The sequence below is a fragment of the Anopheles marshallii genome, chromosome 3 (genome assembly GCF_943734725.1).
Source record: "Anopheles marshallii chromosome 3, idAnoMarsDA_429_01, whole genome shotgun sequence".
Lineage (NCBI taxonomy): Eukaryota > Metazoa > Arthropoda > Insecta > Diptera > Culicidae > Anopheles > Anopheles marshallii.
In genome coordinates, this window is record NC_071327.1 from 75,937,272 (window position 1) to 75,964,534 (window position 27,263).

Below are 27,263 nucleotides of genomic sequence, written 5' to 3' on the forward strand. Positions count from 1 at the left end.
ACCCACGGCACCCACTGACTGACTAAACTGAGTGATCTATCTCCTAGTTCGGACTGTTTCGAAGTGTGTGTTGTGTGTGTTTGTTGTTTAAAACGAAAAAAATGCGACTCAACCATACATAGCTTCACATGCAATCACACACATTCACAAACATACACACATACACACGGGCACACGTACAGGGTTTTCCTTTTTATCCCCCCCACAAGGTGTGCGTAGGGCATACTCAACCGCTCGCAAGTTCCACCATTTTCGTCGACCCCGTTCGAGTGTCTTCCGCGGCCTCCGCCACTATTCGTTGCCTCAGTCCGGTAGCGTCCTGCTGCTGTTTTGTCGTCTCCATGATTACCTCCTCGACGGCACTTCCTTCACATTCCAGCTCACTCTCGTGCTTCGTTTCGACCGATGACTCCTCCATAGGTACCTTCTCGGTCGGTACCAATACCGGTCGGCTGCTGCTGTTGTTGTTGATGTCTTCCGATCGGGTGACTTCAGGATCGTCTTTGAGTGACTGAGTGCTTTGTTCAGGTTGGAGAATGGCCAGAACCGTAACTGCGTCGGATGCCTCCACCGTCGGAAGCTCCTGGACGCCGGAAACATCCTTCATCGGTTCGATCGTTGGTGTAGCGTCCGTGCTGACCTTAGCGGCGGCGGATTTCGATTTACGCTTGTAGCTTTCGATGTAGAAGTTCATGAACAGTGCCAGAAAGATGGATGCGTTGATGAGCAGCAGGGTGGTGATGAATCGCGGGAACGGGCAACCGGTGACGAGGGCATTGATACAGTGCGCAATACAGATAATAAATTGAATCTAGAAGACAGAAGAACGAGAGTTTAGTTTGATTACAGTAATGTAACTTTTCGAATTTAATAAAGCAATATCTTTGTGTGTTCTTAACATGATTAAAAAATCCCGATAATGAACGTACCAAAGCAATACAAAAACCAATAAAAACGATTGTAAAAACGATTTTCTCCCTAATGACGAAACGTGTCATTAAGCAACTTTTGCTTGAGCAAAGTTTTCCTCGCAGGAGTTTTTTTTTTCGTAGCACGCTACTAAATTCACTCAGCTCAACATTTCCATTAACATAAAGCAGTAACCATTCGACAACAACAACAACGACAACATAACTCCGAAAATCAAAACGAATTCCCATTAAATCTTTTATCCCGCCAATCAAGCAATCAACAGCTAATTCTCTTTTTTCCCCCCCAAAGAAAAAAAAGGGTGGTTGGTAATGGTTTCTCCACCACCCAGGCCATAAATTTTCCACCCACCCATCCCGCGTCGCGTACAGGTACTTACAATTTGAACTTCTGTCATGTACTTTTTCCACCAGATTTTATATCCCATCGCCGACAGCATGTAGTAGAAGTACATTAGCACATGGACGAAGTTGTTAATCACGTTCGGCAGCGTCGCATTACCACCTGTTTACGCATCGCAGGAACGGAAGAAAAGAAACACCAAAATTAATATGTGTGTGTGTGTATGCATGTGCCTGTGTGCGTCTAGCGAGAAAGTTGTAGCAAATGTGCTATTTACAAAACCGGAAACTCTATTTTCTCAGCTCTAAGGCTTATCCGATTCATTGAAATACACAAAAGCCGTTCGCTTTAATGCATCCACTGAAGGGCGAACGAAATTACACTCGATCCAAGCTTTTTTCCCCCCCGGCAGATGGCGCTATCCTGCAAATCGAGCGGATACTGATTGCTTTTGACAGCCGGAAACAAAACAACAATATTGTGGTCGATTCAATGCCCATTTCGCAATCAATTTTCCATTTCACCGCTCCGGTTAAATCGTGCGTGAAGGAATATTTTCAATTATTCAATTGCCGGGAATAATAAATAATGGTACCAGCCAACACCGCCAACTTCGCTTCTTGGTATGTAATTTTCGGTCCGGAAGCTGTGAACACCGGCTTTTTTTTCTTTTCTTTTGCTGTGTCCTTTTCGGTACCTGTTTGATTACACGACCACCTGCTGTGGATTGAGATGAAGAAGCGGAGAAAAATGCCGAAAAACTTCCACACGGGGGGTTACCTACCGGCAATGAACTTTGTCAGTATCCACGCCTCCATCGGTGTCAGCGAATGGTGATAGACGTGCAGGTCGGTAATTTGTGACTGCTTCTTGCGGAGCACAAAGAACACCGTGTCGGCAAACTCGGACAGCTTCGAGAGATAGTACACGTAGCAGAGGTTGAACATCTGGAAGATTTACAGATTTAAAGTTTGGTTTGCTGCACCGTCAACCTTTTCCCGTTTACTTACTCTTCTCGACAGGGGACTATCGCTGTAGTCTACCGTTTGGCATGTTAGACTGTAACCCCTCAACCAACCGGCCATCAGATGCTGGAAAAGAATGTACTCGATCAGCTTCAAATGGTCACTGTTTAAATCGTTGCCCTTCGGGGCGTGATCTTACCTCGTAGAACATGTAACCACTGAGGAGCACCTGAAACAGGTTGTAGAAGATGATCACTCGTCGCAAGTCCATCGGCTTCCGGTCGCGCATGTACATCGGACCGATCAGGAGAACCCACAAGAGGTAGCAGATGATCATGCCTAGCGTCGGCAGTGGATTGTCCATGAAGGGAAGCTGTTTCGCCCGGGGGTCTGAAGCGAATTACATTGAGAAAATAATATTAATTATTACTGCTGTGTATTTTTATGCATCACTCAAACAATATCAAGACGTTTAAAAATTGCACTCTCAATTCTGTATTTCTCATGACGATCCTCAAATATAATTTTAAGATCAAAAAACATCTATTTCTATTCCTATTCTGATGATACCTCCTGTCGTAACAAACAGCACAACAAAGCTGTTCGATTAAATGCTGTATTTTGCAATAGCACATAGATGATTGGTTCATTCAACAAGCTTCCATTTAATGATCAGTTGATCTCCACCACTTCAAATGGCTTGTGATCCAAACCGATTGGTCCTTCACCGAACTCCACCCCATCATTAATCATCGCCAAGCTGCGTCAAGATCGTCGAGAAGAGCAAACCCGTTGGCGAATGGCGAGACCATCAACTTCATGACCCTTTACACTGCGACACCACCACCATTCATTCAACCCGATTATACCAACCCGCGATCAGCTCCACCAGCGCACGCCACCAGTGAGCAATCAGCGACGAGATGGAACTTCCTCGCACGTAGCCATCCATCGTGAGCAGTACCTCCGATTTAATCATATCAACCGGAGTGCACAACTCCACCGAAGACGCAAACATATGCGCCGGTATAGCCATGTTGTTTGTCAACCACTAAGCACTCAAAAAAAAAGACACTCCTGTGGCCACTTGAAAGGGTTTTCCGACACTGCCCAAATCACACTGCCTTTGCGTTGCGATCGCGCTCCTTACGCTTCCACCAAGAACGATGCACTGGATCCTGAACACGGTGCGTAAGAAGTTATTATAGGAAGGTGCAAAAACTTATCGTACCCAAGCCCTACTTTACCATCTCCATTAGAACGAGAACACAAACGTCCAAAAAGCACCACTACTTCCCTTTCCATCGCTCCGAAACATTCGATTAATCATCACTCGCCCAACAACAACGCTACTACCGGCCGGAACATTGCGTAATACACGTGCAGCAAACTGCACCGGCTTCGACACGCACATGGAAACATCGTCCCGCTTGTTTCCCTTATTCTAGATACAGACACAACCAAAATAAACAAGCGGACCCTGAGTGCGGATCGAAGCTTTCGCAAGCTTTCTACACTTGCGCTTGTCGGCCGGTCGAGCTTGAACTTGGGCCTGAATGCATGGCGCGCTCAAGTGCATTCCGTGCGAAGAAGCTCGAAAATCCAACGCTGATCCAACGCTGAACTTCATTATCGCGAACGAGTAAGTGTGCTGGGTTATGTTGGGTGCTCGAGCGGAAAATAGAAAACATAACTAAAGCTACCATTCTGAGGACGATTCCGGTTGAGCGCATTTCGGAGTGGCTAGCGCACGGCAAGGGAAACAAGATGAACCCCAGAAAAATACCCCCCAAGCTGAATGTCTATGCTAATCTATCGCTTAGAACGTCCACCCGGTCCCCCAAAAGCGGGCATTAAAAAGCGTGTGAGTCGAGTCGGTAAAATGTGAAACCAATGTGCAGGCAAACTATTTCGCAACGCAACCACAGCTAGTGGACGTTCGGTTCGGTTCGGTTCGGTCGTAAAGGTTTTTCGCACCGCTGCGTAGAAACGGTCACTGGCTTAGGGTGATTTACGATCGTGCGAGTGGTTTTGTTTTACGGTGTACAATTGAGTGCAATTAATTATTGTATTATAAAATGATTATGTTCATTTATCTCCCCACATTAACGTGTTATGTGTTGCAGTGTAAAGTGCAAAATAGGGATATCAATGATCAATAAACTTTTACGCGCTGAATATTTACCGAGGCATTTGTTTACTTTTGGATTGGAAAATATTTACTTAATAATGAAAAACTTATGATTATAAAATGTGCTATAATTTTTAAAAAAAGAAGATTAAATTACGAAAAAGTTCTGTACCATTTTCTTCATTTAATATTACAACACACTCTCTTAAACAGCTCTTATACGTTCCAACTAAATTCTCCCATCTTAAAGGCTGTTTGCGATTTAGTACTGTATCAATGAAGTCATTCAATTACTACACAGAGTATAAATAATTGCAAAAGTGTTACTGTCGGGAAGCATCAATAATGATGTTCGTTGATGAGTTACTGTTGCTGGGGGAGTGCACGAATTTCCACCCCCCTTCTTAAGAAGATTACCGAGTCTGAGCCAGCACCTGCCTTAATAAGAGTGAAGAATTTCTCGGAACGGTAAGTAAGACGATCAATTTAGTTCTATTAGTAGTAATTATTCTATAGTGGAATGCCGGAACAGTAGTGGATAACTAAGGAATTGAAATTAAGTGTATGTTATTGTGCGCCGTAATACAAAATGGAAGGTAACATAGGACACAGATTAAATATCGCTCATTAACGAGTATTAGCTATGAGTAGTTTAAATCACAGTTGTGACTTAACAGTAAAGATTAAGTATTCTCACATATTAATTTATAAAAGCTTAATTAGTTTTCAAACTTTATGCATCCTCAGGACATGTTTTATGCATCCTATTTTTATACCAAAAAATTACATTTATATCAATACGACAAGCAAAACAGCTTCTTTCGTAAGATATTAATATTCCATTTGTTAAATAAATGAATAATTATTTATCTTACAAGCAAAAATCAAATTCAATTGTTCAACACCATTGCTTCAAATCCCGCGTGTAACGACACCCGTCAATCAGGAAACGATCGACAACAGAGCTGACCGCAAACAAGCACGTGCTCGTACGCATTTACCGCATCGCTCAGTACCGGCTCAAGTACCGCATCTAATCGTCGCAATACACGCGCAAACATACCCACCCCAGTACAAACAAGCACCCCAGTGTCTCAGAAGCAAAACAAAAAACGGCAACAACAGCAGAGAGTAGTTGGATTCATACCGTAATTGACCCACCCCTGACTGACTGGTGGTAATGATCATGAAACTGAGAGTGTACAGCATGCATTCGAATGATGCTGATGCCTTCCTCCATTGCTGTGTTTGTGTGAAATAAAAACAAAACCGGAATGGGCGGACAAGTGTACTGTACGTCAGTACGCCGGCAACAAATTCAAGTGCAATATCATCACATTTGCCTGGTTCACATTCAGTGCAAGCGTACCTACGTCAGCTGAGCTTTTGCAATTTTTAAATTTGCCGTTCGTTCGTTGGCGCTGATGGATTAGGTGGGAAGGCTGGATTAGGTTGGCTGTCCAACGCCACCAACCATGCACGCGTTCCATCTCTCCGCTTTTAACGTTCGTAATCGGTTTTGGCAGATCAATTTTACTTTCATTCATTCACTCACGATCGGACGGACGGTGAGCGTAGGAACGGTTTTTTTTAATGGCGTTGTGCGTGTGCGTGCGTGTGTGTATGTGTGTATGCATACACGAATGAGATAGAAAGGGAGAGTGCGTGATCACAACGGTACCACCAGCATCGCCAGCGGCCATGCGTCTGTTGGCCGTTGCGCAATTTAATCGACGCTTGAGAGAGACCGACGAAAGATTCCAACGTGCGTAGCGGCGACGAACGTTTCAGCGTGGCGGGGCCACCAACTGCGCAACACGCCAGCATCCACCACCCATGGTCATGAACGTGAAATTATGCTTCAAATCTTACCGCCCGTACATGCGCAGGTGGAGTAAACCGAGTGCGAGTAATGAGTGTGGCCACAGAACGCCACTTCAAGTGCAGCCGCGAGGTGCAGTACGCGCGCTGGTGAAGGTCAGTGTACAGCATCCAAAAGGGTCCTCGAAAGGTTCAAGGCTCGCATTGCATGTAGCTCCGTTATTGCAAGTGGCGATGGCATTCAAATTCGAATTGCTGTTGCTCGAGACGTCTGGCATCTAATTGCACAATAATGGTTTGGCCGAGATGGCTTTGGCTTCTTCTGTGTTTGGCTTCGCTGCAGTGCCTTTGCTTGTGCCAGTTCTTTCGTCTGGCTTTGGACGAATCGGTGAGAAACTGTAGACATCGATCAATCGTACATGATTACGTCCATAGTCGCGGTTCGGTTGTCTAATCGAGATCATGCTGTTGGGCCCGGGTACACTTTAGGCAACTGGATTCCTAGCCCGGGCATAACACTTTACTTTTGCAGGGTGTTGGTTTTACCTATTTTTTATTGACTATTAAAACAAGCGCATAAACCATTGAGTTTGAGCAAAAACCACCTACAGGTTTGGCACGTTTATCCCTTGTTTCCCTGGTTATGCCCTAACTGGAACGTATCCAGAGAAAGTGAACCAGTTTGTGTTTGAACCCATTTAAAAAATAGGAAAAGTCGATCAAATTCATAGACACCGTAGTCAAAACTGTCTCGGGTACAAGAGATTATGCAATTTAAAAATTACCATCAACTTGTACCTCCTGCTGTCGTTTAGGAGAAATACATTTTATTTGTTTATTGGTTTTAACTAATTTTGTCTGCCTAAATCTTCAACCCAGTTAATCAACCTTCACATATGGCCAACGAATTGAGTCACAATAAGCCACTAGTGCGTGTCAGAATACCGATTGCAACAGAAATACTTTGAATCGTAAGCAAAAGAGCCATCATTATCATAAGTTCAATGGCAACGCACGCTTTCGTTGTGACAGACGGTCCAGTGCCGTTACGCCAAGCATCACCGCCACCATCATCATTATCATCATTCTCATTGGCAAGGCAAACATGACGACACAGCGACAGCCTTCTGTTGCCTCAAGACGGAAATGGTATTTGAATATAAGCTAATGTTTGAACGGTTCAGAATAGGATATTTAGCTATCGGGAAGGAAGGTCAAGCGCTCATCGATAGCAGCGTGGTGATTTGGTTTAGTTAAAAATTGCTAAAACACACCTGATGGTGAAATATATTCACACACATACACACAGCAAAAAGGTGAATATGTTAAAGGGAAGGGGGGTGGGGAGGGGTAAGGAAAAAAAAGATCAACAAACGATCACGAACAGGATAGGGCTCAAGGTAGAACAGTTCATTTGTCGTCAGTTGTTACCACACACATTTGGAAACGATCACGCCCTTATCTGCTTATTGTTGCTCGGTGTCGAGATAACTAACGCATCATCATGCAACCTTTATTTTAAATTCATTTTGGATGGAAGATGACCAACATTCCGGCAGCCCTTTTCAGGTCCCTTCGAGGTGTCGGAACCGTAAGTTAACCGGTTTTTGTTTTGTAAAAGAACGAGTTTCTTGTTTTAACGACCCGCTTTGTGACTATATGCATATTTGCAGCAGTTGCATTTTATGTTGCTTTCAACATGTTTTTTTCATTTAAATGACCCTCTTTTGGCCACCCTGAGTTGGTATCGATTCTGCTACAATTCTCCGGTTTTTTGTTGACTATTGCTGCCTGAGACGGAGTTGGTGATCGATGGAAAACTAAATCTGCCTACGATGCAACTTTTGCTTTTGCCACCCTCTAATAAGACGCCACCGACCAACGTGGCCACGAATGGTTGCGATCGCGCATGTTGTGGAAGGTGTTCGAGCCAGAAAGAAAAAGCGGAGGAAAAACAAATTATAAAAACACAACATCTCCCCATGCCGACGAGACGGTCCCCTCTCGTTACCACTTACCCCATTACCCTTCCCACGTACCGCACCGCAAGTAAATCAAACGCATATATATATTCCAAAAGCCGTGGTGCTGTAACGCACAGCACTCGCAACACACTGGCCCGATCCCATCACGCAATGGGTCGGCCCGGTGCAACGAACACCCCGAAGACTCATAGCCATAGCCTGGAAAGGTGGGTGAACGAGGGAGAAAAAGGGGGAGAGTGTACGGCTTGGACTAAGGAATTGATTTTCTTTTCTGGGTGAAGGTCGACTTTGTGAGATAACGACCAAATTGTGGGTTGGAAGCTGTCGTTGCCGTCGTCGTTGTTGTAGTAGTTTCCAAGCAGGTAGTGATCGTACGTTTTGTTCGCTTCCTGATGTGGGGAATGTTGGTAATAAATTGCCATCTAATGTTCGACGCTTTACGGGAGGGTGAATAGCCATGTGGATCAGTGACTAGTAGGGCTTACATGTTTGCAACTGTTAGATGCATGGTGTTTCTCTATGTAAAGTATTGTTTAGCTTTTTCTTCGATCGTTTCATGTGTTGCATCAGTTCGATGATCAACACTAATAGACAAAGTCTTATTTGATTATTTTGTATTCGTTTTGTTTCTATCCAACCAGCATTGAAAGCTATAAAATAGTTTATTAAATAAAGTAGTACCAAATTGGGGCGGCCGATGGTGTAGTGGTAGCGCCATCCGGACCAATCCCCCGTAGCAAGGATTGACTGTCCAGTTACGAGGTAAAATTAATTATAGTAAGCTAGAAATGGCTTGAAGAATGATCTTTATCTTCTGGTCGGTTTACACTGAATCATTCAATTCCGTTCCCTAATCTTGCCGTACGCAAGTTTGACTCTCCGGTTAAGGGTAAATTAAGGTAACGAAAGCCAGAAATGACAGGCTAGACCTCTTGAAGTTGTTGTGCCGATAAAGGAAATGAAAGGAATGATGTCTTGACTTCTTAGAAGCAGTTGGTAGTATATGTCATCTAAGTGATCCCAACAAATTCAAAGCATCATTTTCAGTGAGTATTTCATGTCGTTTGAAGTTGTTCAGAAAAGCATCAGCCGCACTTTTCTACGTACTAAAGAAATAGAAGGCCCAAAAGTAATTATGCAATATTGTGGACAGATCTCCATTTAATCAAAATGACTCATGAGATATTATATTCCGGTGGCGAAAGACTTGTGAAATCCTGAAAGCATACTTGCAGACCAAATAATAATTTACATATCTACCATTTTATCACCTATTTAACACGATTTATTCAATTATTCACCTAATCATGAAAGAATGGTCGTGTTATATACGGATTTATTTCGTTTGCGCTTTATTGTAAAACATCGAAGAAAGTAAAATTAATCTGATGGGATGATGATGATATTATTTCGGTAATTAAAACAATGGTACCGGTAAGGTTAAGCCATTCAGAAAATAAGTCATTAATACATACTACCACCAGTTAAATAAATTGTATATTTCAATTTACAGTCCCACGTTAAAAGAATCTTTGTTCTTCGTAATAAAACTGTTTAATAAAACTGTGAAATAAGCGTGTTTAATAAAGGGTGGGGGGGGGGGGGTAATAAAGCGCATATAGGTCTTTTGCTTTGTAACCCAATTAAAACTAAAACAACGCGTCATAACAACAATGCGCACACACCAATTGATGTTATCACAACAACTCGTACGATCGTCACGACAATACCCTTCCGTCTTTCAGTAGGAAGTATTTTACATGATCTTCGCGATCAAACGATCTTTACCCAACCTCGACCAAACAGCCAGACACGGACAAACAAACAAAAGATTATCTCCCACAATTATCATCATCATCATTCGCTCTGCACACTGACAAGCTGGTGATTTTAAGCCATTTTAACGCATCGACGCCACTGAAGGACTTTTCGGGGGAAAGAAGTCTCGGTCGGAAGGTGCGTACCACAGTTCCGCAGCTCAAGAGTGACCTCTAGTTGGTGCGGTTTTACGATTTCTAATCACTTGTTTTTATGCACCCACCTTAAACACCACCACGCGCCACGATCGGTAACCGGGCCAACTGGTCCGATTGTGTGCCTTGCGGTGGTTTATGCGATACGGCAGTGGTGTGGTCTGACCGCCTTGTAGTTTGGCTTGTCGTTTCCGTGTACGTTTATTTGGATCACGGACCACGAGCGATCGGAATACACCATTTTCGATGGATTTTCTCCAATCTCGGATATCCGGCCGTTCTTGGCGGTGTTTTGAGGCATTTCCAGCTCGGGGTGTGATATTTGGGTCAAGTTTAGCCGTCTGGCAAGCATATTTTAAGCGTAAATCAATACTTGGAAGTGATAAGGCTGTTTGGCCATCAAATATTAGGCAAAAGAACTTGTTTCATACGTAAAAAAACTAAGGTCATTCACCAATTCGTACAAAGCCCACACCGATTACAAGGCATTCAACCGTGCTGATACGAAGACGAACTCGTGAAACAGGTTCTCGAGAAGCTGTTTAAAAGTGGAATTGGCGACAAAATTCCATCTTTTACCCAAAAACTCACCCAATCTTCTCATGCTATCGCTCTCATTGTACCTTGTGACTCACAAGAAACGCTGAAACGCTCTTCTGCAACCGCAATGTTTTAAGCTCTTTTATCATCGGTTCAACAAACACTCGGCAGTGAAAAAGCGTCATTCGCAGGGTTGTGGACAGCCTTCATCAAACGCTTCGATCGATTGGAATCACTGTAATTTGCCCACTCTAATGTGTCTAACGCTTCAACCAACCCGTACCGGGGCGAAAACCCGGCCCGTGCTGCAACGGTGCAGAAAAACTGATTGTTCAACCGGAGGCCACCGATGGCGATGGAGGAAGGTCGCTTGATAATTACGTCGCTCGATGCAAATGCAAACCGTACGGGCCGTACGGTGTCGGTGACTTACCAGCGATCAGTTCTTCCACGATCAACCAGTAGCGATCGATCAGGCCGGTCCAGTTGCGCTCGCTGTTGTACTCGTCCACCGCCATCCGAAAGACGAACGATGTGCCGGAGTAGAAGTCGGTAAAGTTGTCCGCGACGCTCATGTTTGGTTGCGGGTGCTCACAGGTTTTCCACGGGCTCACTAGCAAACAGGTGATGTGACGTGGCACTTTTTGCTGCTCAATGGTGTTCTTCAGGTATCCCTTTGAGTCGCGCTTTGAGCTGGCCAAGAACTTTAGAGGGAATTTGTCACTTGAAAGCTCCTCACTGCGGTCCTTCGATAGGAGGATCGCTATCGAAAGGAGGATACACTTGCACTAGTTACGCACAGGAAGCATATAGAACGGTGTGGCCTATATCTTGCTCAACATTTGCGCTGACCTAGATGTTGTCTAATAAAATCCATCGCATACACCACAGTCGAGCTGGACATCTTTTAAGTTGTCTTCTGAAAACAGATAGCGATCACACACACACGATTAAAAACACAAACACTTGAACACGCACGCACTGATATCCGAATTTCTTCTTTCTTTTCGTTTGAAGCTCACTCTAACCGACCGATGGACGCATGCTGTGGAACGGTACCCAGCAGACCAAATTTTACGCGACTCGACCGTCCCACACGACAAAACACCAGCAACTGACGGGGCGTACGAACTGTAGCGCGACTCCTTCGGGTGGGCCACCCCAAAATCGACACCGGTCCGACTCCGATCACTAAAACGGAAAATTTGGCAGTCCCCTTCTCACCACCACGGAGGTCACACGAGCGGGATGCGGTAACAGCGCTAGACGATCTTGCGACAGATGAACGATCGATGGGCTGCTCGGTGCTACTGCTGCTGCTGCGGCTGATCCAATGATTCCTTCGGACGCACACTAAAACATCCGCCCGTCCAACGGTAACGCTGGAACAATGTGACAAACTACAAAGCTTTCGCGAGTCGCCGTACCGCCCCACTTCCCGGTGGGTCGGAGAGGGCCACCGTAAGCAAACGCACACCGATGTAGCCGCTACGCGCTCGTTGGACAAGAAATGTGCGATTTGATGATGATGATGATGTTCGCTGCCGAGATGCCGCGAAAGCTTGCCCGGAGATCAATGGAGCTGGTATGCGTGAGAGCTTTGCGGTGAGATCGACGCGCGTTCGTCCAAGTTCAGCGGTGTCCTTCGGAGACAGTAGGGGCCGGTGTATAGCAGTCGTAGTAGGGCAGCGAAGGTTCGATGTGTAACCGAGTGGTCAATCGTTAGGCAACCCCCGGGCACAAACTGCATACATGCAAACGGTATGCTGATCGTGCCTGTTCATCCCCACCCACGTTACCCGCTATGTTTGATCGGTCTATCATCCCCTATGCGAAGGGTTGCTGGATGTGATAAGTGTTGTGAAAAGGAATGTGATATTAGGAAAATAAATATTTCAACCATATCATTCTTAATTTCTTTTCTCCACGCGGAGAATGAGTATACTTCACTGTTTGAAAGTTATTATGGATTTATTAATATTAAAAAGATAATAAAATCAAATGGGTATACCATTCTAAAAACTTATCATTTCACATTTGGCGAGAACGATAAAACGATAACGCACCTTACCGTTCCACCTTTCGAACCGGATCGTTCTTTGCTCGCCCGGCGAAACATGCAAAGTGCTCACTAACATACCGCCAGCGCTCAATTCGATCGAGCCATCAAAGCACTGCGATCGATTTTCCTGTCCCATCAGCAGCTTTTGTTCGCACTCAAAATTGTTTGTTTTCATCCACCGTGTTCCTCATAGGCAGTGCATCCACACATTTTCGACCATATGCAATCGAAACGAGCGTGTCAACAAAAAAAAAGCGAAAATATCCAGCCAAACTAGGCCACTCTGTAACATTCCAAGGGTTGAGCAGGTTGGAAACAAATTCAAACACCCTTATGCACAAACACCGCACAGCCCACGCGCGATCGTATGACACATGGGAATGGGCATCGGACGGGTGGCGTCGTTATGGGACTGGGTCAGCAATTTTATTGCCCGGACTTGGTCCATCACCATCGTTCAAACCAACAGGGTTTCGTTTGAAGCCCTACGGGAAGGAACGTACAAGTTCTCGTGGATCATTATGGGTAAGGAAATGAATTCCACAAGCGCTCTGTTAGATGTTTCTTTCAAAAGAACGATTCTGGTGCTCTCTTCCGTGTCGGAACGTCTGCTATTGTACGGTGGGATTAATTAACCAAACGCCGTGATTTGTTTCGCCGTGCGATTCGATCCATACTAACGATGGTTTTGCTCGATCATGATGATGATGATGATGTAGTTGACGTCACTAGACGCTCATCAGACGCGCTGTGGGTTTTTTCCCGATAGGGTTGAAGGAAAGGGTGGATGACGAGGTGGAAGCCAATACCGATCGTAAGGATGCCAATGACCGCACATCTTTAGTCGACCGTAGCCATGGATGTGCAAGATGGTCGTGGTAGTAACGATCAGAAAGGATTAAAATATACGCCCAACTTCCATTGACCAATTATGAATGAAGACCCAAGGAAGAACCAAGGAATTTTCCCCCAAACCATAAAACATTCTTCATTTTCATGGTTCGTCCTTCAAAATGTGGCGGTCACGACACACAATCCCCGCCGTTTAAACGTTGTATACCCGTACGCCAACACTCTAAAACAATCGATTACACAATACACCCACCGCGGGCAATCCTGCCTGGTCTATAATGATACACCGAAAAATCTCCACCTTCCCCACTCCCTTTTCTCGCGGTCCATTTCCAGCTCTTGATGACGCTTCAAAGCCAATGGACTGCTAGCAGCGCGTTGATCCATTTAAGCATACCCGATTAGATTGATTTAGGTTTTTTCGATACCTTTACGACCGATCGTCCGATACGATCCGTGGTGACAGAGTGGAATGGAATCGAAAATCGTTTGTTTTTTTGTTTCATTCTTCGGCTGGTACACGGCATCGGATGCAAGGGCGTGAATCCAAACACCGAACAGTATATCGCATCATTAATTAATATTTAAACAGCGCCCGATTGGGTACCATCGGCCATCGGGCAAGGTTTTCTTTCTCTGCCGACCAAGGGGCAAAGTGCAAACGATTGCTACAACGGCTGAGCGTGTGCTGCGATCGAGTGCGGAGGCCATCGCGTCAAGGTCCCCAGACCCAAGGAAGTTGAGCTCATTTTCATCGACAGAGATGCTGGTCTCCGGTGGATGTAATGGTAAACAGAGAAAAAATTTAAATGCCTTTGCATGCATTTTCATAAAATTTATATAATAAATCTTTGAATCATCGAGCATGTAAAACCATGCTTTCGTATTATTATGCTCCTGTAGTCAAATCAGTTTTAAATCTTAGGGCAATGAATAAATCGATTTCACGCTCTAATTCTGCCGATCTGAAAAGCACCCACCGAAAGCTTTGTTACTAAAGTGCTCAACTGAACAACTATTGCAGCAGCAATCAACGTAATCGAATCGGGCAACAAACACTTACTCGCGGTAATAAATTTTTTACACAGCTCATAACCACGTCGAATAAAGTACCGCTTTATTGTTCAATTTTCCACACCGTATATCGTTAAATTGAACGAATAAAAACGCTTCATGAAACGACAGAACTCTTTTCATTTACTGAAGGAATCTTTTTGTTTTTTGTTTGGTAAGGTTAAAAAGTTATCTGTGATGGTGACTTTTGCCATATTTACCATAATTAGCAATTTCAACATCTTTTTTCAACTTCAAACGAGATGCGGAAATCGGTGTTTAATATCGCTCCGAAAGTCGTGCCAAATCAAGTTCAATTTTGTGAACATCTTTCCAACATAACGGGAATAACCTGTTCCTGCTGTGTATGGCAAGATGAGATGGTGTGTGATGGTGCTCACCTTAGATGGAATATTTGCTGCAGCTTTCAAGTGGCAGACCGAAGTGCAACAAAACCATCGCTATCACCGATCTACAAAAAAGTGTAGTGTCTTTTTCATTTATTTCATTTCAGTGTTGCTTATATTAAGCATGTTATTGGACTATCACAATGTTGTAAACACTATCTCGGAGGATAGGGCCAAGAATATAAAATTCATGGCATGCTGCGCTGTTTTGAATATTTGATATCGAGGCTCATAACGCTAGAGAAGTCGCGTATGTAGAGAAAATGTTGTTCGTCAACTATATCATTTCCACTCAAATTGTCCCTACCACTTCTCTTCACGTCACGTCACGTCTATGTGGACGAGGCTGGGTAGTTCGGCGTCATTCTAATGACATGACCAGCCCACAGAGACCCGGCGAGTACTAACTCGCTCTACCAAGGAACAACTTCAAAGGAGAGATTTATTGTTTATAGAAGGGCGCCCATAATGAACAACCTTTGGATGATCCCACCAGCTTCAACTCGTTTATTCTTTCGTGCCAATGTTGTAAATAAACAAATAAAACACAACAGTAAGCTATTTTCATTTTTAAAGTGTTTTATTTTTGAAATTGTTAAAATTGTTGTAATTGGTTTGTTTTTTTTTTTTGTAGGTTTTTTTGTTGTTGTTCTTTCCTTGTTGCTTACTATCCTTTTTTGTTGCTTTTCATTCTCCCTTTCCAATTCTTCCCTTCCATTTCTTCTATTCTTCCGCCAGAATTATAGCTAGCGATCAAATCAAACAATCTATCCGTGTAGGTTTGAGTTTTGCAAAGTGAATTCACAGTAGTGTAAGGAGTATTGCATAAATCGATAGCAATGATAAGTTCATTCAACGTGCCTTCGTATTTTCTTTGTCTCTCTCTTTTACTTCACAAACACGCTCCGGCAGAAGTGCCGGAAGGTACAGAGTGCGGAAAGCGTTGGGAAATTGGGAGCGGGATTTTCGGGGGAATTTTTGTTTCTTAATATATTACAAACATGGCAAACATGCGATCGCACACAGTGACGATCGAGAAACAAATAACTTTCTCCACAGGATTCCTCCACACGCCGATGGTGAACGAGGTGGCCGTTTCGAATCGAATCATTCTATGAGTGATTTGATTGAATTATTCTCGTGTCATGGAAAGCGGCAAAGGATTCTTTTTTAAAGGTAAGTTAATAGTCGTGTTGTGTGTTCTTTGCCTTTTTTTTACAAATTGCAGTTTTTGTTTTGCTTCGTCCAAACTTTTCAGGACCGTTCAACATAATGTGGTTGTGGTTTTGTAATTGCACACGTAGTTTTTCCCCTTCGGAAATGTTTTCTTCTTCTTCTTAGTGCACCGAATTGTTTACACGGAACTGGGGAAAGTTCAAGGATATGCTTTTCAGTCGTGCAGTTGCATATAAGAACCTTGGTTTTTGCTTGTTGTGCACGCATGTTTTCACTTTTGTTTTCGTGACTGTTAAGTCGTACTCCACATCTGTTTTTTTTTCCAATAATGACCGTACCTGTCCATTCAATTTTTTAAATATAGTACGGATGTTAATGTTCGCCGCACATCACCAATTCGCTTATAATTTGATTTATTGCGTACTTTCGCCCACACAAGCCGTGTTAGTGTAGTGATGTCTCAACAACTTTCGTGTTTTTCCTCATGTTTTATATACACTCGATAGTTCAATGAAACATCGAAAAGGGTTTATTCGTGCATGTAATGAGCTTTAGATGCCAATTTCATCCAACATGAACACAAGAGAATATTAATGAGAGGTCAGTTTTCAACAGCTTGTTCTTACGTTTGATTGACTTGCGGATGCTTTACAAGTGCCACGTAAAAATAAAAGACAAATTAATTATTAATTTAGCCAGAACGATCCCCTTATAATATGATTTTCTTTTCTCTCTCGCTCTCTCTCTCTCTATCTGCCAAACACAATGCAGTGTAACTCAAATTCATTGAATTTTTGCCATTTTAAGCTGTCGTTACTTATTCGCCTTCGCCCATTTTCATGTGCTTTTCTCTTGGTGTTCTAGCTTCACGTTGTATTTGCGCATTCCTTTTTCCATTCTGTTTATGCTTCTTTGTTCCGGTGTTCATCGGTGCTTTACGTCTTTTGTCGAACAAATTTTTGTTTAGAAGCTTCTTTTCATTTGTTTCTTTTCTTTCTCAGTTTTCCAATTCTTTGCTTGCTTCTTGTTTGTTTTTAGCAAAATAATAATAAACGTAGCACTTTTTCATGTCAACTACCATGTTTTGCGTCAGTTTTGTTTTCTTTCCTTGTTTCCCATTCACTAAACTTAATGTCAATATTAACACACGCGTTGCTCATAGGGGAAGATTAATTTGCGTTTCTTTGTCCATTTTATCAAACCTCTGTTTTTGGAACCGCATACGAAATAAACCACCCTTAAGCAATTAGCAAGGGAAAGGGCTTGCCGTTCGCTAGGCATTTTACTTGCCAGTGCGTAGTTGAATAGTGTTTAGAGTGTAGTGAAAACGGTTTAAAGCTATAGTTTTGCTTCATACTATATTTTATCGCGCTTTTTATTGTTTTTTTTTTTGTAAGTATGTATGCTTTTGTTTTTCTCGCTTTCTTGAAGAAAAAAGTGATAAACCACTCTATCTATATCGTTTGAACAAGAACACGGGAACACTATTCCGTTCGCTAGGTAAATCGGGTGATGCGAGACGTGTGTCTAAGTGGACGTCTGCCAGATAACGCTTCGTTTCTTGCTAAAGTAAAACTGAATTCCGTATGAAACAAGTCACACACAGCGCCGAAAAACACCAAAGCTCACAACCAAAATGCTTCGACGGATTTAGTGATCGTTCCTAGTGCACGATTTCACCGAACCTCGTTTCGCTTCACACTCTATCTCATCTGGGTTCAACGCAGCTTACCTTCGTGGTTGTTAAACCGTGTGCTGGTTTTACTTTTTATTCGCACAAAACCAGCAGACCAGATGGGGAAAGGGAGAGTGGAGGGGAGAAGCGGGGGAAGAGGAGCGAGGGAACACTATCAGACTTTTCTCAAAATTCTCTCCGGTGATTGCTGCGTTCGATAGACGGGGAACGTGCTAACACGGGTGTCAGGACTACGGCAGCAATAGGGCGTCTTTATGTTTTAAGCGTAAACATGCAAAATGGTTGCACCAAAAAAAAAAAACACGGTAGTACCCTCCCAATTACGGAACGGTAGCTGTTTCGCGTCGTGATGTGTGCTAGGAAGTAGTTACCATTATCAAACGTTATCAACATTTTCCTGTCCTGCCTGACTCGTCTAACTGTCTCCTTCCCAGGGAATAGATAGAGAGAAAGAGAGATAGAGCGAGACCGAGCTTTGCGAAACACACTACCGATTCAAGAACAGTATGGTTAAAGAGAATTACTTTTTTTTTATTTTCAACTTGTCGCAAAACCTGTTTGCTTACTTTCACTCATTCGTCAATCAGTGTTTTATTAAACCGTGCGACACAACACGCGGTCACTAAGCTTGATTTGTCACAGGAGATGCTATGTTTCTTTTTTTGTATTTCATGTTGTTTTGCTTTACCTTTATTTACTCTTTTTTATTGGTGTTTCTTACTCAACAATTAATTCTCTTCTGCTTATGCGCGTGTCTAGTGCAATCGTTTCTCGGCAAAAACATTACTGTTTCCTTTTTTTGCGTTGAGAACTTGTCAAATCTAGTAATTGCTATCATTCGCATAGGTGTGGTTGTATGTGGTGTGTAGGGGAAATGGTTTATATATTTATTTATAGCTTTTCCTTCCTCTTGCGTTGCTTTTTCTATGTTCCGCTGCTTTTTTTTTCCTTCTCTCGCTCCCTTTTCGCTTAACTTGCCGTGCATCTGAGCTGTGGCTTTGTTTAAAAATATGTTAAAGCTTGCTTGTTATTTTTAATCATGTGTTTTTATTTGTGTTTATTCAAATATTACTTCGCTCTTTCCAACTCTCTTACCCAGCCATATCGTTACCATTATGTTGCTGTATTATAATAGTTGTATGTGGTGTGTTTTGTTGCTTAACTGTTACCTTTACATATCTCACTTTTATTTTCTATTGTTTTTTGTTAAGAACATTAAGTTCTATTTTTTTTGTTCTTAACTTTTTTCCTCTTTCCCAATCCATTTTCTTCGTTCTTAGTACCATTTCGTTCGATTAGGAGCGGTAATTGCTAGGTTTTGTTCAGTGTATGTGTGATGTTTAGGTTTAAGTTCATCAAGTTCATCTTAGATTGGTAAGTATGTGCGTTACGGAAATGAACTAGCTTCGAACAGGGAAAATTTGCTCCTGATCTTGCTGTAAGTAACGTGTACTGACTGGAGATCGCATTTGTCCTTCCTCACTTCTTCCATCTGCATTCCCAGGTTTGGTACCTTCCTATAGACAGTGAACGATTTGCGCAGAGGAACCAGGTTGCTGTGAGACGGGTGTGCTGTGTCAACTATGTGTATGTGCCTTAGAAAACTGTCCCTACCAGACCACCAAAAACCCCTTGAAGCAAACTATCTTTCCCATTGTCTTTCACTTCCAACATAGAACAGATTATGCAAGAGAGAAAGAGTGAGAGAGACAGAGAAAGAGATAAAGAGTGAAAGAGAATGTATGTGTGTCGGTGAGAAGTAAAGTAGGGCAACGCGGAATTTAAAGGTATTTTAATTTGTTATCTTAAAAGCGATCATCCAATTCATTCAAACGGGAGCTCGAAAGAGAGAAAGAACCCTCTAGGACTACGGTCTCCTAAAACTATGTGCCTATGTGCGCAGAAAAGCTACCGATCGCCACGATTCGATCACGCATACCCACGGGAAATCGTTGGAATGAAAGAACACGTTCTTGGGTAGATTGTTTTTTTTTTCTTGTGGATTCGCCCTTTGTTCACCCTAACCATCTCTTTGCGAGGATTTAGCTTAGCAAAAGTATTATTACTACGGTAGAAGTAGACTTGTGATTGCTTATGGCACCTTGCTAACGCTCTAGTTGAGATGTAAGTGCTAGAGAGATTGAGAAGTATGTAGAAGGGAAAGGAGAAGGGAAGGGCGGGAAGAGGGTGCAGGAAGAGATGGAGCGAGATAAGTACACTGTTAGTGTCAATTTACCTCTGATCACTACGGTTCTATAGCATAAGATAACTAGCTTTGCTGTATAAAAATAGAGTTATAAACGTAGCCGTCCCAGTGTCTCTGTCCTCAACGAGATTTAGTAACGCTTGCCCTATAAGTAACGAGGGCACTGGGTATTTATTCTATGTGTCGGTGTGTGAAGTATGGCTGTGAAGTGTATCGTTTTGTGTAATACATTATAAGAAGATAGAAGAAATCGAATATCACTAGAAACTTCTCTACGTTTGCTTGTTTTGTATCAATTGGTTTTAATCGCAGCATTCGTGTTGGGCGTTAGCATTTAAGATTGATTTGGTTTGTTACCATTTGTCACCATTCACTAAAGGAGGAAGTTTTTTGCTCTACCATAGAAGTGGGTAAATTGCGTTTTTTTTTGTTTTGCTTCCATTCTCACTTTTCCCCGATTCTTTCCACCATCTTGTCACTAAAGTTTTGAGGCCTAGCTAGATAAATTCATTAATAGATCACTCTAGAGTTGCACCATTCGGGATAATGTGCATTGGTTGCGTGTGAGAAAGGTGTTTGTGTTTAATACTTTTCGTACAGTCCCCCACAGTCGTCAGACTCTGAACTCTCCATGAGCCTGATGAAGGAAGAGAGAGAGAGAGAAAGAGAGAGGTTTAAGTGTTTCTAAGTGCCTTGTAACAGGTTGAACGTTGTAAAATGGGTGTAAGAAAAAGGGTGGTGCTGTGTGGGAAAAGAAGGTTGTGAACCGCCAGATTCTTCCCTCTAGCCACAACCGTTTTAACCGTGTTCCACCAGCTGTATCACACCTTCATATATGCTGCATACACTATTTCTGTGTTTTTTTTCGTTCAGCTTTCTTTCCACACTCGCTTAAAGCCGTTTCCGTTTCGAGTTTACTTGACTAAATAGTAGCTGAGAAATTGCATTGCGTTTCTGCGGTTGGAATTGGGTCAACTATGGTTATGTACTGTGATTGTGGGATCCTGAAGTTCTCCCATTGGACGTATTTAGTTGTTGGTAATTTTCCGATTTGTTCAAAAGTTTGCATCACCATTCTCTGACCCACTGAGTGGGCCAAACTTTCGATATTCCCTGATATGATACACACTTCGCCAGTTGCCACCACACGAAAAAGAGGCAATCGTACGCTAATGAAGGTGCAACTTAAGACACACAACACAAAACCAAACGAGAGAACGATAAACACCGTTATCAGCTGTGTTGAAGTAACCTCCACCGGTACGATCAAGCGTCGGGCTTTTTTTGCAACGCCACGATGCTGCAACACCTCCCCCAACGGAGCCACCATGGTCACGTGAATCGAAGGAGAAGAAACCGCTTACTTCACTTTTGGCAAAACTTTAAACCAACTCCATCTTCCTACCACTTTTGGACGCGCGTTACGGTGCGTGGAAATTATGCACCAGCTGCGTCTCATCTGTCACGCCTCGGCGGAACTGTCCGTTGCGTAAAAGTAGCGCCCAATTAGCAGGAAGGATTTTCCTGATTTTCCGACCTGACTTTGAACCATTTCTTTCCGCGTACCAAATTTGTTGGTGCCATTCAAAAGTGAAATTACGGCAAAGCACGTGTGACCTCCGTTGGGCAGGCGAAGCGTAACGCCTTTCCTTGTCGCGCGGGTTGTTTGATATGTTGCGACAGTATGTTGGCGCTGCTGCTGCCGGAACTGTTCAAGCCTTCCTGATCGCCTAGAAGGACAGGGCATTCTCTTGAGGCGTATTCACCGTGAAATGGAACTTGATTGAACAAATAACTTAGTGAAACGAGATACAACTTCCTCATCAAACTAGGAAAGAATGTGTTTGGTTTAAAGCTGTACACCGTATGACAGTATCTAACAGATTCAACAAATGCAAAGCCTCCGAAAAGGCGTAAAAAAAGAGCAACAAAATGGTAAACAAAACAGGAAAATTGCTTTCACACTTCTTTTCAACATACTGTTTTGCTTGTTCTAAGTACATTCCTTCTCTTCTATCTTTTCAACGCAATTTCTTAAACATTATATCCATCCCATTTTTCATTTTGTTTTGCATTAACAATGTTTCCTTTTGTGCTGTTTAAATTTAAAAGCGAACAAAAAATAACCCCATCCAAACACTCATTTACCACATTGTCTCATTGTCATTGTCAAACTCTGCAAACCGGAACTTTTTGCGGAACGACATTCAATTCCGTGTTGTTGTAATGTGTTACTTGTTGCTTCTAATTACCTGTTCTTTCTGTTGTTTTGCTTTGTTACCTGCCTTATACTAGCGCTATCCTATTTGTGTGTTTTTCTTATATGTGTTTGCGGTCTTTAAACTTTATTTCCTTGTTTTTTCTGCTCTCCTTAAATGATTTAATGCATAAAGATTGATGTTAGTTTTAGATTTAGTACGTTTTGCTCTGTTTTTATGAAGAGTTTTTTTTTTGTTTGTTTTGTTTCTTTATTTTGCTTTTGTTTTTCGTAATGCTATTCTACTTTCCTATCGCAAGAAGAATGTAAAGAATGCTTAAACCGTACCTATCATTTTTCATCTATCAATTTTCTAGTGTTGTCGTTTTTTTTTTGTTGTTGTGTTGTTTCTTGTTTGTTTTCTTTCTTATGCAAATGGAGAAAATTTTAAACTGGAACTCGTCGTTAACTCCTCCGCGCCTTTGCTGCTTAAACCGGTAAGGTAAGTAGGTATGTAGCTATGCATGATTTGTTTATGTAATGTATGCATATATGTAATGTATGTATATATATATATATATATATAGCTCTCATCGCATTTCTGTCAAATATATATGTTTTTGGTTGTTTGAAGTATATACACTGGTGTACGAATGTGCTGCAAACGATCGATTTCACCCCTGCCCCACTTTAGCAGATTAGCTTTAGTTAATGTATATAGTCGATACCGTTAGAGTTATTAATCGATCCGCGACCGGGAAAATCGAATACGCGCGCTTGATAGTGCAAAATGGCAAGTAGCTGAGAGTGTAAATTGTTTCAAGTTTCAAAATTTTGTCACATTTCTTTGTTGTAGTCCATGGCTTTGTATCCTCCTCGTCGTCTTTTTTTTTTCTTTTTTTTTTACATGAAGCCTTTTTGCCAGCCGAAAGAGAACACTGATACGAATCGGATCAGTACTTGGTTTTCTTATCTCACAATGCACCTCCGCTTTTTTTTGTTGTCTCCTTCGTATCCTTGCTATTCAGGTATTAGACTTCGTTTTGCTTTTGTGTGTATTGTGCTACACTTTGATGCATTGATTTGATTTATATCCACCTGCCCGTGTCGTATCTGCTTTCCAGATTGTAGATAGATTTGTAATTTTTACTGCTTGAAAGTCATAAGATGGACGCACACAGTGTCAACCCATTCGAGCGACGAGTAAACAACGGCAGCTGGGCAGCTGCATTTCCCTACCGGCTAGCGCCTCACAGATTTTTAACAGGTTTGTTGTGTCTAATCGCTTGAAAGAGATGGTTGCGAATGGGGCGCGATTCATGCTTCACGTTTTCTGCCTTTACGTTTATCAGTTTCGAAACGTTGTAAAAAAGAGATAAATAGTTAGCTTGTATATATGTATATGTCACTTTTATGTATATGTCTATATAGGTAGCATTGATCGCTTTCGTTTCATTTCTTCCTCCTGTCTATCATCCGCATCCTCGCCATTGCTCTGCCTCTCGGCTAAAGACTGTTTAATCCGCAATATTTTACACAAATATACACACGCACACACGTACGCACTCACTAAACGGTAGGGTCCACCATCCACCCTTTTGCTAGAGCTGTGTTGTTTGAGTGTGAATGATGTTAGCTTTAGGTTTAGCAGCTAGTTCAATTTAACAAAAGTTAACAATTAAATAGAAAATCACTGTTTGACGGTACCCATATATCCCTCGTCTGATCAACCTTTGTATGTACAAAACGCGTTCCCAGCGCGATTGTGTAATGGTGCCGGGAAAATGCTTAGAGCTAAAGTCAGCAAACTTGCACTGTGTATGTGTGTAGGTGTGGTTTTGATAGCAAGACTATAAATAGATGTTACTATTTCCCCATCCCTCGTTAATCACTACGTGTTTTCTAGTGTAAAAAAGTTTCATCAGTTAAATAAAACAAGAACCGTAACAACTGCTTCTAGCCTGTACATCACCATACCTCCGAATATCCTCATTGTGGAGGATTCTTTCGGTCGAAGAACTTTATCATCTATTTTCTTCGCCCCAATTGACCAACGATGGCCAGTGCACACGGCCAGTGTGTGCCGTTTCATTGTCTATATATAAATAATCGTTCCTACACTACTTTGTACCGTATCTTCGGTAGCCATTTTGCTATTCTCATTTCATCATTGAAAATAAGTCTGCTCTGCCTCGCACGCCCTCCTAGTACATTGGCAACACTCGCACACAGGATACGCACTTGCGCTCCACAACTAACAATACTCGAGAGAGGCGAGCACCATTACGCACGTGTTTGTTTAAAAAGAGTTGGAAATCACATTTGTATCAGCATCTCTTCGTTTTTCGATTTTATGCTAATGTATTAACTCTTTCCTTTTTACGTTTTCCATCCTTCTCTCCACTTGTAACACGCTCGAGAACATTATTTAACTAGAATTTTCTACTAAAATTTCAGGTATCAGATTAAACGCTCCCATTAACACCGTTTTGCTTCTTATATGTTTTACATTATTTGCTTTGTTTGATAACTTGTTTCTTGACTACCAGCTGCGCTTTTTTAACCACATTTTTATCTAAACTCATGGCCAGCTGGCAGTCCTTACTTCTCTCAACGCATTGCTAGCGCCACCTAGTGCAATGTTGCCGAAACATTTCAGTCGAGCGTTACCGGTGTGAAATATTTCACGCGCACGCGAAACGATGCAAACGAAACGCTACGTAACGCAATGCTGGGACGGCTGTTCGTTTTTGTTGTTGTTTGTTTGTTCTATTAATTAAAAAAAAAACACATACCAACGAAGTATTCGTATGACGTGCTACGGTAAAGAAAGTAATAGAACAAATTACGATTCACTACATGAGTAACGGCTACCTGAACGCAAATATTTCCCTAAAGTTTAAACAAATACCGAATGCTAATAGCTAATGTAAGTAACGTCTACTTGATGTGATGCATTTTGCCGATGGCTTATGCGAATTGGAGTTTGCGCGACGCCAAGCGCGACCAGTCATCTATGCGAGTAACGCCAACCGTATGTTTGCAACCTGCTTCAGTTCACTTTGGAGCGTTGGTAGGCTGTGCCTCGGGGTGTTCGTGACACTGCAAGCTTTGGAGGTACTCCACCCTGCGTAGGTGGACCAGCCTCTCTTTTTCGGCTCGTTCTCTCTGTAGCCTGTTGCGGATGACGGATGATATAAAAGAACGAGGTGTAAGTCACATATAAATCAGTAGTTATATCAAATAACATAACATTGATTTAATTAAATATACTCGATTGACTGAGAACTAAAGGACTCTACAGTACAAATTAGACCAGATAGTGGAAAACGGTAACTGTAGGATGAATATCTCACCAAGTTAGTCATTTGCTCATCCCATGTACTGATGGTAAGCGTATGGATTAATGAATCGTGCATTAGTTTGAGTACTTCCGCGACTCTTTCACTATCAAAGCAATCAACCTTCGACAAATACTTACTTGTTTTTCGATTGTCTCATAAACTGCTGTATCTTTCTAGCGGCCTGATTTTGTGTTCGTTGCGAATAGGTTCGTCTGCGAAATAGGAGTGAGAGATGCCATGAATACATCACAACATTATCCAACCCAGCCATCAAACTTACTTTAAGGGACCCGACGGACTTGGTTCCTTCGAGATGGAACCTCCCGGTTGATTGTTCTGCTGTTGCTGCTGAGGCGATTGTTGCTGCTTCTGCTCGTTGCGGAAGTTTTGGTAGTACGTTTCGAGACACTGTGCGGATGCCTTGTCTTCCTCGCTGCTCGTCACCGGCAGCTGCTGCTGCTGCGTGCTTTGGGACTTTTTGAACCGCTTGTTCTCACAGTACGACCGGTAACCATTCTGGATGACGAGGGCGGCCTGCGTCATCTGGCGGTAGTATGCGTACTGCTTGTACCGCCGATAGTAGTTCTGTATCACAACGGCAGCCGTGCGTTCCTTGTCCTGTTCCTCCATGCGACTTTTCCGACCTTTGTAGGACCGGTACGCCTTCTGGATGCACTTTGCCGCCTCGTAAAGTTCACGCTGCTCGCGATCTACGGGCATAGAAATTGAGAGTTTGTTTACAACCAAGATAAACACAAACAGTGGTTGTTTCTTTAATGATGTACCGTTTAGCTTCAGGTTGGAGAAGTCGGCTTCAAACGGTCGCACGGTGCTGTTCGAGGACTGTAGAAACTCGGTAAAGTCTTGCGTAGTTGGTGGTGGACTCGGTGATCCAACGGGATGGTCTTGCGGTATGGAATAGCTGGCAGGTGACTGCAGCGGACCAGAAGATGCCGGACTGAGGCTAGAGCAGGGTGTACCGACGTCATGATAACTGTCACATAAAATACAAACTTCTGATCAGCACGAGCTCTTACATACGACTTACTAGATTCATCATCTTACCGATAGTTATGATCGCTGAACTCAAAATTAAACTCCTGATCAAACTGCGACGAAGGAAGCGAATCGAGCAACGGCTCCATAAAGGTATCATTCAATATGCCCATTCCCGACGTATCCTCGTTCAAAGAATCTGGCAACGGACTGCCAAGGTACATAGTTTCTTCGGATTCGTTCTGTAAAATCAATCATTCTAAGAACATTCCTTACGCGCAGCACTGCTCCTTACAGCTCACTCACCTTAATACGCTCTGGCATGGCGGCGATGATTTGCTCGGCTAGTGTAAGTACCTTCGCATCGGAATCCCCTGCGAACGATGGAAAGGCGAAAAATAATCCAATTACCAAACAAGTTCTCCCGAACGATGCAATTAGCTATTCAATAATATCTAACATCACATCACAACACATACGATACGGTAACATTCCACTACAAAGCACAAGCAGAAGCGACATAATGAAGTGAAAGCAAAGACATCATTCTGCCAATACTCACCTGTTCGAATAAAATAAAATAGAAT

General features: G+C 42.7%; 2 protein-coding genes across 2 annotated transcripts in view; both read right to left on the bottom strand.

Moving 5' to 3' along the window:
• Positions 1 to 226: 226 nt before the first annotated feature.
• On the bottom strand, positions 227 to 11,262 carry LOC128710888 (elongation of very long chain fatty acids protein 7-like). Its single transcript, XM_053805746.1, has 6 exons — positions 11,121 to 11,262; positions 2,437 to 2,627; positions 2,283 to 2,363; positions 2,057 to 2,219; positions 1,310 to 1,434; positions 227 to 811 (listed from the first exon to the last, which is right to left on the bottom strand). The coding sequence occupies exons 1-6, from the start codon at positions 11,260 to 11,262 to the stop codon at positions 227 to 229; spliced, it is 1,287 nt and encodes a 428-aa protein (XP_053661721.1).
• A 14,126-nt stretch (positions 11,263 to 25,388) lies between these two features.
• The window catches only part of LOC128713168 (calmodulin-binding transcription activator 1), a 106,330-nt gene continuing 104,455 nt past the window's right edge, over positions 25,389 to 27,263 (bottom strand). The window contains exons 13-19 of the mRNA XM_053808029.1: positions 26,983 to 27,050; positions 26,746 to 26,918; positions 26,466 to 26,674; positions 25,961 to 26,390; positions 25,818 to 25,892; positions 25,693 to 25,720; positions 25,389 to 25,511 (exon numbers count right to left, since the gene is read on the bottom strand). Coding sequence (XP_053664004.1) covers positions 25,389 to 25,511; positions 25,693 to 25,720; positions 25,818 to 25,892; positions 25,961 to 26,390; positions 26,466 to 26,674; positions 26,746 to 26,918; positions 26,983 to 27,050 — 1,106 coding nt within the window. The remainder of the gene's footprint in view (positions 25,512 to 25,692; positions 25,721 to 25,817; positions 25,893 to 25,960; positions 26,391 to 26,465; positions 26,675 to 26,745; positions 26,919 to 26,982; positions 27,051 to 27,263) is intronic.